The 12,607-nt window shown below is 48.9% G+C and overlaps 1 protein-coding gene across 2 annotated transcripts in view; it reads right to left on the bottom strand.

Annotated features, from left to right (window-relative positions):
• LOC119382899 (apoptotic protease-activating factor 1) overlaps window positions 1-12,607 on the bottom strand; it is a 119,203-nt gene that overhangs the window by 66,795 nt on the left and 39,801 nt on the right. For both annotated transcript variants that reach the window (XM_037650797.2, XM_049412339.1), the window contains exon 13: window positions 7,969-8,137. In XM_037650797.2, coding sequence (XP_037506725.1) covers window positions 7,969-8,137 — 169 coding nt within the window. The remainder of the gene's footprint in view (window positions 1-7,968; window positions 8,138-12,607) is intronic.

The following is a 12,607-nucleotide window of genomic DNA, read 5'->3' on the forward strand; positions in this document are numbered from 1 at the left end:
GTTTGTTACAGCGAAAGCTGTTATGAGATCACAACAGCTGGACTTTGGCGCCATATAGTTGTCCGCCGCGGTGTCCGTAACCGCTATCGCGTGGAATAAGAAACAATGAAATGAGAAACAAATTTCTAGGATCGAATGGGATTTTAACCCGGCCCCTCTGCGTGGCAGTCGGCTCTTCCACCACAGTGCAACGGGGTTCTTGTAACCTTTTTCGCAAAAATCCTCTATACAGGCATCATGTCGGGCAAGGATCGTGTTAACGTATGTAAAAATAGCGTGGCAGAAAAGTAAATAACAGTCTGGCGTCACACAATGCGAACTGTGCAACGAGTTGGTCGTTGAATGCTTCCAACCTGTTACAAAGTTTCAGCCATAATTCTTCATCGTCATAGCCGCAGCACCAAAGGGCACATAATGCCTTACAGATGTGTAGCGGGTACCACGACTCTCCGAGTATAGTAGACTCGATAATTCAAACTTGAGGGGACCTCAGAATTTTATTTGAATTATCAGAAGTTTGAATTATCAGAAGTTCTCATAAATATGACTCAGGGCAACACACCAACTAACACTGCAATGTTATTGTTTCTCAGTGCCACAGCAACATCATAGACTGCTCTGTATGATTGCCAGTAAAATTTTTATACATCAGCGATAATACTGGTTTTTGTTATTATACAAGGCATGCACGGGTGTGTAATTAAGGGACGAAATGTGTTGTGTCCAACGACAGTTGCTAGCCCCTTCTAATTCTTAGGACGCTTTCTCGCATGGCATACCGCAGAGAAAGTGACTTTAAGAAATGTTTAGCATGCGATAGGTCAAGGCCAGACTGTACAGTTTTTTTTTTTCATCGGTCAGCAGGAGATTATTGGCGCGCAAGGTTCGGCTGGTTTGGCCGTTTGTAGTCAGACTTTATTTGCGCCTGTTAGTAAGAGAAAAATGTGAATGTTCAGCTAGAAGCAACAAAGGCAGCAGATATTTCCATACATGGACAAGCAAAAAGTTTGAATTAACCAAATTTGTGCAGTGAGGCAGTTTGAATTAAGCAGCTTTAAAATATATGAAAACATAGTGGGCCAACCAAAAATTTAAGATTTGTTTGAATTAACCGAAAGTTTGAATTATCGCGAGTCTACTGTATGACGAAAAATGGCATAGTGGGAACTTCGCTACTTCAGAAAAATTACAGTGATTTATGGCGTAGTGGGTACCTTGCATGTGTACTTGTATCAGTTGCCCCAAGAGACTCTACAACGGGCTCTACAAAGTCTACTCTTGCAGCTTTCACTGTGACTGTGCTGTGGGTTCCGCGCAGGCCTGGGGAGCTTATTATATCAGAACAGCGGTCTCACAAGGCACCGAGCCTACTAAAAAAATCTTAATTGACTTTTGAGAAAATAAATACTATACTGGTTTGTGCTAGTTCATAGAAATTCATGGTACAGTTACTTCTGCTCCTCTGAAGAATGTGTTTTACCTTGTCCAACTTTCTTAAGAGGAGGGCAAGTAACTACATCACAAATCCAATGTTTTTTATGATTACATAAGCTTAAAATTTTTGGATACAAAAAAAAATTGTTACGAACTGTTCCGGAACACTTTTTTTTTTCGTTCCGGAACAGAAACGGAATGGAACTTTGTGCGGTGGAACAAAACTAAAGCCGAAACGAAAACATTTCGTTCTGACACCCTGGCTTTGCCACAATGTCAAAGTGTGATGGGGTGAAAGTGTGATGGGGTGAAACTAATAAAAAAGTCTGAAGGGGCCACTGACACGGTGCAGTGCGGTGATGTCTTTATGGATAAGCACCGGAAATGTGTGGAGGCGAGATGGCGGCAGGCGGCAAATGCGCCAGTATGATTTATCGTATATTGCCGATTATAAGTCGACCCCCCAACTTGCAACCCCTTAAAGGGGAAAAAAAAAAGATGACTCCGAACACAGCCTCATGTTGCGGCCATAGCTCACCAATAAGTTTTTCATAAGAGGGAGTGATGCAAAGAAACATTTGCCCGTGAAACGTTCCTTACGACTGGAGAGAAGGACGCAGTCACAGTCATTGCCATTGTGTGAGCCACTGCTGCTGCTCGCTGTCGGAACGGGTGCCAGCGGTACTGGGATGCCGCACGTGGAAAACGCCGCGCGGACCATGTCGGTTGGCAGTCCAACCAGGCATCATTGACCCATTGCACCACTTCACTCAAAGAAGCGTGCCTCCTCAACGGCAGGGTATCGTCCAGACTTCGGTCCGCGAAAGGAATGGCGTGTAGCAGTGCACGCGAAGATCTTGGTCCTTTGTTTTCTCCATTTCCTCACGCACTTTTCCAACACATAGAACTTGCGCCCTGCTTCAATGTCACTTTCCGACTCTGCGTAGAGGATCGCTTGCCTTTTGAAAGCAGCGCTGTACTGTTGCCGGCGTAGCGGTGGCATCTTGGCGTCTGTTTGGCAGCGTCGCAAATCGTGCACACCACTGCTCGCAAGCGAAGCGAAATGCAGAAATGGCGAACAGGCGTGAGTGCAAAAAGACGCGAAGACGCTTGTGGGCGCATGTGACTGGTCATGTGGTTTAGTTCCCCGCGAAGTGTTGCCAGCCCACACGGCGCTGCCAGCTTTTCTGGGGAACGCCGATGGTTGTCAACGAATCGTTTCTATTGTATGAAAACAAAACTGCAGGGCGCATCGCAAGATAAATTCCTCTTTATTCATAGAGCATCGTTCGCCCTCAATCAAAGGTTTGAAATGCTGCTTTCGAGACAGTGTTTCCCAAGCAGTTCGCACTAATGCCGCGCAGCGGTGATTTTCAATTAAACGCGCTGTGTAGTTTTGCCTCGCGTGTTTTCACTATAGTTTCGCGATCGTCGTGGCAGATCGCAAAAATGTCCGGCTCCGGAAGCGGTGCGCGCGCGTTGGGAGACAGCTGTTGCCACGACTCCGCTGCCTTTGCGGCTGATGTTATCGATGCGTCGAATAGCAGGAAATCCGAGGATGACGACCTTTCGTCGGACCCCACAGATAAGTCGACCTTACGATTCCGCATATAGGTAGACTCCGATTATAGGTTGACCCCCGAACTTTGGAAGGTCATTTTATGAAAGAAAAAAATGTCGACTTATAATTAATTGGCAATATATACGGTAACTGCCCGGTAGTGCATGTGGCCTAGAGCAGTTGTATGCATGCGTTTAACAGGCGATAATCCAAATGCGCCGCACCGTTGTTCATGCTGCCTTATTGTGCGAGACCACTAAGTGCGCTGCACAGACGCATTGCCTTCACGAACAAAAGCAGCTTGCCATTGCCACACCCCTGTGCAGTCAGGAACGGAGTGGGCACGCCATAACGAACGCTTTCACGGCAAACTTGTGTGTACGATACAGCAAGTGCCACGGCAGTGACAGTGTGACCTTCGTAGGCAACGTGCTGCAGACAGGTGCTGCGGCAGCCTATCAGCTTGAGAAACGCTGGGGTGAAATCGCCACAAGTGTCACGCCACGTGCTTCTCACTGGCTGGCACGAGAAAACCCCCATGTCATCAGTCTTGCTTGTTTTATGTGAAGTTCGCAGAAATGCGCAGAATGAGGGGCGATTGAGCTGAGTGAGATTATTGGTGATGATGATGATATGTGGTGTTTAATGGCGCAAGGGCCAGTTGATGGCCAGAGAGCGCCAATTCATGAGACAAAGGATATGAACAATGGTTGTGGTAAGTAGCTGTATAGAGGCCTTAAAATTCCTCGCACTAAACGCGGGTAAAACATATATATATATATATATATTAAAATCATGAGAGTGACGTGAAATATGTGTAGTGAAAATGAATGACGAGTGGTCGTAAGAATAAAACTATGAAGGTGTGACATCAGCACGAATGCCTCGTCAACGCCCTTGAGTCCAAGGGCCGCGAGGCAAGTGCTATTTTTAATGTATTCACCGCAGCAGCGACCTCTGTTCAGAGGCCGTGCTATGGATCGCCTTGATATATGACATGAAAACTACGTACATCATTTAAAAAAGCAGACAGTGACTGATATGTAAAAAGCGGATCCCTACCGATGAACATTGAAGGATGAAGTGGAAATTGTTGTCAGGAGGGTAATGAAAAGTGCTTTTTTCTGATAGCGTCTAGTTCCTTGCACTGGATCAGGACGTGAAGGACGGTGAGTGGTTGACCACATTTATCACACAAAGGCAGATCGCCACCGGACAGAAGGTATGTGTGTGTACTGTATGTGTGACCAATCCTAAGTCTGCAGAGTGTACCTAACTTCTGTGTGGCGTGACTTCAATAATGGCAGCGAATTACCCAGATGTGGTTTGATAACGTGTAGCTTATTTCGTGTCTGCATATCCCATCTACTCTGCCAAAAGGCCTGGAGCTTTCTTTTGAGGAAGGGTATTAGGTCTAGTGGGGGAATAGCTATGGATGTATTGGGACTGTTTTCGTGAGCGGATGCTGCTAGCTGGTCTGCCAACATGTTGCCTTGAATCTCGCGGTGCCCTGACACACAGCACATTACGACATGTTGTTCGAGTGTGTAGATCGTGCATAAAAGAGTATGCCACAACAAGGACAGGGTTTTTGTGTTTTTTCAGAGTTTTTAAAGCTTTTACCACGCTTAGGGAATCCGTGTATATAACTGCCTTTTGTAGTTTTAATTGTTTAAAGTGTTTAACGGCCGCAAGTATTGCATAAGCTTCTGCCGTGAAGATACTTGAATCAGGGTGCAGAATACCGGAATCGGAAAAGTATGGACCAACGGCTATCACTATTCACTTCAAACCTCATGTTCACCATTCACCCACCACTACAACAGAGTTCGGAAATAATTTATCAGCTTCGAGTGATTTTTTTGGTACAATTTACCGTCCCTTTACACAAGACACACAAGTACAGTGAAACCTCGTTAATACGTACCTGCCGGGAACGCGGCATAACTACGCACTAAACGGTAGTACGCATTAAACACCAAGTACAAATTTGCATCTCCTAGCGTACGCCATCGCCGCCAGCAAATAAATAGAGTGCCACAGCAAATATTGCCTAAAGTACCCACCGCAAAGCCTTTTCTTTCTTTTTGCCAAAGTGGAGAAAAGATCCTGGCACACTCGCACGACCGCCCGATAGCACGCAGTGGTGACGCCGAAGAGCATTTCGAAACTATTGCAGGGTCCGGGATACGCGGTCAACGCAGTGACCGACATAGCGACAGAACGGACAGTGTCTGCTTTCCGCGGTATATGTGCATGCGTCTAACCGCGATTTGCTACTAAACGAAAACTGACACAGTTCCAGTGAAACGCGGTACGGCTGCGTGGAGCCGATCGTCTCCCGACTAGTTGCGTGCAGCGCGTCGCCTACTCGGCTCACGCCGTCACTACTGGGCCACTTGCTGTGCCGCACGCGCGCATTTATCGTGGGAATGTTGTTCGTACCCACTTCGCTCCAGATCGTGCACAGATGCGGCGAGTAGCTTGTTCGGTTAACGCAGCGATGCGCACTCCGCAATGCTCTAGCGGCCCTGGCAGCGGACGGAGGTGCGTTGGGTGGTCGCCTAATAAAAGCGTGCAGTATGGTTACAACCGCGCTACGCTTGCTGTATCGTACACGTGCGTTTAGTGTGATAGCGTTAATGCAGCGAGGTTTCTCGGCGCCCGCGACCCGCAACGCTAACTACGCAACAGCGATCTGCTTTCGCTTCTACAAAGCGGTGCGCGCCTGATGACGGCTTAGTAGCGTTTGCTGTCGGGCTAGTTGGTACATGGCTGAAGTTCTTCGATCCTGCCCGAGCATTTGCGCCATCAATTCAACTTCAGCCTTGAAGATGGCCGCGCACAACGAAGCGGCAGCGATCGGCGGCCCAGCGCGTTCAGGTTGTCGCCTAATAAAAGCGTGCAGCAGGCTTAAAAAGTAGCGCTGCGCCGCACGCGTGCCCGAGCAGATAGCTGAAGATACTTATTGTGATAAGGTTGTCGGCGATAAGTCATGTCGGCGCGTTCGTCGGTGGCCGCCACCTCGCCTTCGTTCTTTCCCGATGCTTACCCGCAAAGGCGTCGACGCAATCGCGCGGAAGTCGGAATCTGGGATCGACTGGTCTGCGCACTTCTCAAAAAGGCGGAAGACCTTTGGCGGCACATTCTGGCGTCGGGAAGTTGAGCGGCGCAGTAAACTTTTATGGCACAAAAAGTTGTCGCGGTACGCAGGGTACGCACTAACCGGTAGGCACAGGGCGAACCACTACGGCTTATGCGGTCAGCGAATGCATTGAGCTCTATGGGACTCGGTCGGGGATTCGTCGCAACTACGTTTTAACCGTTAGTACGTTTAAAGCGGGTACGTATTAACGAGGTTTGACTGTATTGAACTTTGAGGTGTCTGTAAAGAATTCTGGACAAGTGTATTTGTGCTGTAGTTTGAGGAATTGTGTACGGATTATGAGCAATAGGCGCGTGTTTCCATTAGACAGTGTTCAAAAAGCGGCACACTTGTTTCCTTAGCTAAGCCCCTCACGCGTAGTGAGTAGGGCTGTCTCACCGAAGGACAGTTGTGAAACAGGTCAGAACTGGACAAATCATTAATTGTGGGTTGTGAGGGGTGTTCCTTGCCTGCGTTCCTTTGAGATAATATAAAAACGGCATGTAAGATCGCTGCAGGTGGAGGACTGTGATTGCAGGGAGTGCACTTGGAGTGGCCCATTCGTGTTTTGAAGGGTGGCGCAGAGCAGCCTATTCAAGCTTGGAGGGGTGGAAATGCAACGGGAGAAGCACGCAAGGCTTGAAATTCCACTTATAACAATATTGAGGTGCCATGAAAATATCATTGTTATAACCGATTATTGTTATAAGCGGGTTATGCCGAAAATAACAAAGAAAACGTGACAAACAAGAGCATTTAGTGAGGGGAACATGATAAATGAGAGCACTTAATGAGGGGGAAGTTGCTTACACTTTTCACTTTTTAGCAGGTAGAAAACCGTAAGCAGTCAGCTTCGACTGCTTACTGGCCATCTTACTGACATCTTTTTGCAAAGCGTCCAACTGCTGCGCATGGCGGAGTGGAAGGTTTTTAGCAAACACAAAATCGCGCAGGGAGTCGATCATTTACAACGCTTCCTGATGCGACACAACCTGCATGGGTTCCGGTTCCTCCTCGTCGTCACTGCTGTCGTCTTCCGCGCCGGTGATCGCAGCGACGATCGCCTCGTCGGTGAGGTCCTCATTTGTTGCTACTGCGTCGTCGGCGTGCAAAAACTCCTCAAGTCCCGACGCGTCTCCATCACCACCGTTCACCGATGACCAAAGTTCGGTCATTTCTGCGTCGGCAGGAGCGTCGCGGCCTTCCACTTCCGCCTCACTGGAATCCCCAGCAAAGCCCGCCTTACAGAAGCAATTCGCGATGGTGGAGGAGCCGACTTCTGCCCATGCCGTAAAAATGAACTGCACGGCCATTAGGAGCAAAACCTTGAAGTCCGGCGCAGGTCGGCGTTCACGTATGGAGATGCCCAGGTTCAGCGCCAGCCTGCTCAAAACACGACGCCGATACAGCGCCTTCAAGCAAGCAATCACTCCTGCGTCCATGGGTTGCAAGCCTGCAGTGGTGTTGGGAGGAAGGAAAAAAATCTCCACGTTCGACAGCTTCTGGGCGGTATGATGAGTGGTGCAGTTGTCGAGCACCAGTGCCACTTTCCTGCCTTCGCGCTGCATCCTCTCGTCGAACTCGACCAGCCACTCACGGAAAAGTTCGCGCGTCATCCACGCTTTCTTGTTGTCGCAGTAGCGTTTTGAGTGATTTTTTTTGTTACAATTTACCGTCCCTTTACATATGCAGCCTTTGTTCGATTTGTTAACCTAATTTTTTCCTTAACTATCTTCTTAGTGTAATGATTTGACCCATTTCCCCACATTTCAGCACATCCTTGCAAGTGAAACCAACACAACCACACAAACTGTTTGGCTCAGCTCACCTATCTGAGTATCAGATGGCACCTTCCATATCACTACATTCTGGGAATCGAGGGCCAGCACAAGGCGACGAGAGTCGCTCGTGAAACAACAGCTACGAACAGCGTTCGCCTGTTTTGGGATTGCCTTGACCAGCTCTCCGTCCAGGTCGCCCTTTTTGATACGGTGAATCTGAAAAGCAAAACAGTAGGATTTAGTGTTCGTACAACACATAGAGAGAGTTCCAAGTTTACACAGCTAGTCTCTCTCACTTAATGGGAAACTTTCCAAGTATGCTCCACATTAGACAAAACTCACTTTTACTAAAACAGTCAACAAGCAATGCTGAATGACCTTGTCTCATGCAGACCATAAGCACAATGCATTCAATAAAACTTCCATCAAATTCTCCAACTACTTGAACCCAATCAAGTTCTTCTTTGCGCACATTTACAATGACCTTTGCTGCGTATCTTCCTTACACCTTGTTGAAGGAGTGGCGACAGAAAATTTGTGAATCCATTTTTTGCTCTTAATCAGTGGCTACTGACTCGTTAATAGTAGTGGCAACGAGACTCGTTTGCCCCAGCACGAGACGAATGTTTAATTATATGCTCGTATGTTACGACCAGAGGCAGTTTTGATTTCGAAGAGCACTCTGTAGTCCCGTGACGTAATCGGCCTACTCGTTAACAAATACTATCAGGTGACCGCGAGAGCCAGTGGCGTCACTGGCCAGCTTCTGCCATGTTGTCAGCACTGCGAGTGCTTGTTTCCTCAATCGTCAAACTACGTTGTTTATCTATGCAGCGATGTATGAAAAAGCTGGGAGGAGTGTAAAAATTAGACAGAAAAGCTCGGTTCACTTTATCAATCTCGCCGGTCGCTGGGATTTTGTTCTTGTCATCGTCGTCCAACTGAGGCGACGTTTTCCGTGAGGCTTGAAGCAGCCGCAGCATTAGACACGCTGAAACATTTTTCGCTCCAATCATTTGTAAAGTAGCAGGTTGAGAAGTGACAAAGGAAGCAGTGAAATCACAACATTGGCGCTCTGTAACAGTGCTTATGTGTAACATGTAAGTGACGTGATGTACGCTTCATTGACACTTATTTAGATCGGGCAACGCTGCGTTCTCAAGGCATACCAACCCCATGTACGCATGTCGGAGTGCCTAAGCAGTTATCTGTCCACTACACAATAAGATCCCGGCAGTAGAGAGCTTTAGTTTGTCTGTAGACTTGCTAATGTTTGCAGATACCCAGTTACCAGAGCTGTTGACGGCTGCAGCAGTAGCAACAGCCATGGAGCCGGCAGTGACATCTTGTGACGTTTTGTCCAACTACAATAATTTTTAGGAGCTTGCTCACCAAGCTTCTTATGCTCGCGCTTTGTCCGTGCCCGGCGTGTGCGTGCCCGGAGTATACACTACGTCTCTTTCTCTCTCCGGTGATTTCAAGAATGCCCATTAGATGGCGCGTCGCCGCTCAAGACGGCACACACCACGCTCGGTGCAAGCGCTAGTTAGGTGACTGCTCGAGGGCCGCGCCTCTCGTTTGGCTCGCTTCCTTTCTCATCGCCGGGAGCTCACTAAGTGAACACTCTTCGTTGCCGCTCCGCAGCATGAACACCCCAGCCAAGGCAGCAGTGCGACGGGCTCGCAACGCAGCAGCAGCGCGGGAAGATCTCGCTTTGCCAATAACCGGCCACAGCTATAACAGGGAGCACGCCGCTGTGAAGCTCTCATCTGGAATAGTAGTCATGGCCATGTACTTGACACCGAACTTGTCACAAGGAGATGTCACCAAGTACATCGAGAAGGCAATGCATCGATACAGCACCGAGTTCAAACGTGGTCCCTTCGTACTCGTCGGAGATCTGAACGTTGACATCATGCAAAGCGATTGGCTAGTCCAACACATGATGTCATGTTACGTTCTCCAATGCATATCATACGACTGCAAACGTCCCACCACCATCAGGGGCACCTGTATCGATGTTGCCTTCTCGAACTTTCCATTGCGTCCCATCATCGATGATCCCTTGGCAACATACCTTACTGATCACAAAGCAATCATCTTTAAAGGGAAACGAGTCCCCAAGCTCATAGAGGGACGCCCTTCTTGTACTTTGTAAAAGAACATCTCTTGTGTACATGTAATGCATATAGTTCATCCATCATGAAGCAATCATCTTTAAAGGGAAACCAGTCCCCGAACTCATCGAGGGACGCCCTTCTTGAAATTGGTAAAAAAGCATCTCTTGTGTATATATATTGTTTATAGTTCATCCAAATGTATACAGTCGATCCCGGATATATCGAACTCGAAGGGGATCGCGAAATAGTTCGATATATCGATAATTCGAAATATAAAATATGTCCATTTAAGTGTTACCTTGTAAGGCGGCGAGTCTTGGAGCGGTTTCCAGAGTCTGTGCCAAGCAGGATCTTGCCGACTTGCGCAGAATATCAAAAAAATACACGAAAACAGCCGCACTTTATTTGGCATGAAAAAAGTCCGTGACCTTGGATTGCTTCTTTTTGTCAGCCATGAATTTCATGAGGCCATCCTCAATATTGCTGAGGCCCTCCAGATAGCCAAGTCCTGCGCCTTCCATTGCGCCACAACAGCGGCGAATGAGGCTGAATGCCGACGCAAGTTCTGCAGCGGCGCAGGGTTTCTTCAAGGCGTCGTCAGCATCATCATCGCTGCTGAGGTCCGCCTCATCGGCACCAGCGACGTCGGCCACGATTTCAGCATCGGTGAGGTCCGAAACTGCTTGCACGTCGTCATCAGCGCCGACGAAATCGCTTGCAGTGGCCCCATCGGCGATGGCACCCGGAAACGCCGAGAGTTGGCGAAAGTCATTCTCGAGGCACCCCATGTCATCGTCTGCTGTGATGTCGCTTTCGAAGTCGTCAGGTGACGCTAGAAATCCAGCTTTACGAAAGCAGTTTACGACTGTGGTTTTTTTCACGTCATTCCATGCCCCAGTCATCATCTGGATTGCTCCAAGGAGGTCGATTTTCGGTTCGACCCCCAACCGAAGGTTTATCAGGAGCCGTTGCACCAGACGTCGCCTGTATCTAACCTTGAATGCTTTAATGATGCCTTGGTCGAGAGGCTGCAACTTTGCCATGGTGTTGGGCGGCAAAAACTTGACCGTTATCCTTTTCAACTGGCTCACGACGTGGTGCGCGGAACAATTGTCCACCAGAAGGCAAATGTTTTGATCTGATTTCTCCAATTCGGCATCCCATGCGCGAATCCATTCGGAAAACAGGTCCCACGTCATCCACGCTTTCTTATTGAACGCGTATCGGACTGGGAGGCTCTTCGCGTTCCTGAAGCAGCGCGGCGACTTGCTCTTGCCGATAACGAACGGCCGCAGCTTGCAGGAGCCATCCATGTTCGCCGCGAGCAAAATCGAGACGCGCACTTTGCTCATCTTTCCCCCATGGCACGAAGTCCCTTTCAAGTCCAACGTCTTGTTAGGCAACATCTGCCAGAACAGCGCCGTTTCGTCGGCGTTGTAAATATCCGACGGCGCAAAGTTGTCGCGAATGTTCGGCCACTCTTCGGAGAGCCACTTCTCCGTGACCTGGCTGTTTGTCGCCCCGCTTTCGCCGGACAGGGTCTTTCCAACGATGCCGTAGCGAGTCTTGAAGCGCTGCTGCCAGCCGGTGCCACCAGTGAAGCCGTCAACCCCCAAGGCCGCAGCAAACCACTTTGCTTTTTCCATCAGCATCGGGCCGTCAATCGGAATGTTTTTCGCCCGAGTCTCCAAAAACCAGGCGTACAGCGCTTTCTCAACATTGTCGTACGCAGGAACACGCACACGACAAGCCTGAGAACGGCAAGACTGGGCAGCCTTCGCCTTTACATCGGCTTTGTTCCGCAGAATCGTGCTCAGCGTGCTCCGAGGAATGCCGAATGCTTCTGCGACCGACGACTTTTTTTCTCCAGCCTCCACGCGCCGAATGATGTCGGTTTTGGTCGCCAAATCCAAGTTCTTCCGCTTCTTCGCGTCCATGGCGATCAGGGTCGACAGATACCGCGCACACCTTGGTCGCGCGCAAGCAAGCACAAGTCGGAAGTCGGAGCGGCGAGAGGACACTATCGCAGCACGCTACACACAACCAACAAAGCAACCTGCAGCACATGCTGTCGAAACATGCTCTCGGCGATGGCAATGGCACTTGGGCTTTCGCAGCAGGCAGCCGCAACATTGGTAAAAAAAAAAGGACGAAAAAAATAACGCCAGGGGTGTACAGTTCGCAAAGGCATGGCCTTCGAGATCTGAAGTAGCCACCGCTGCATGAGGCGCCGACGGAAATGGATCTCGAAGGCTATGCTTTTGGCGATTGCATGCTTGAGTGTGTGGACGCGGTCACATTTTCGACGCGCGCGCATGAAGAGGGTCCGTAACTTTTTTGGAACGCGACCGAATTGCGGTCATTATCACGGCTCCGGCGCGGCGCAGCGTTCGATATATCGAATCCGTCGGCGTACGAGTGTTCGATATACGTGCACACGTGCCCTATACTTTTACATAGGTTTTTCAAGGGGATTTTTCAGTTGTTCGATATAGCCAATAATTCGATATATCCGAGTTCGATATACCCGGGATCGACTGTATATACTTCATTAAAATGGATATAG

This window comes from Rhipicephalus sanguineus, chromosome 2 (assembly GCF_013339695.2).
Source record: "Rhipicephalus sanguineus isolate Rsan-2018 chromosome 2, BIME_Rsan_1.4, whole genome shotgun sequence".
Taxonomy (NCBI): domain Eukaryota; kingdom Metazoa; phylum Arthropoda; class Arachnida; order Ixodida; family Ixodidae; genus Rhipicephalus; species Rhipicephalus sanguineus.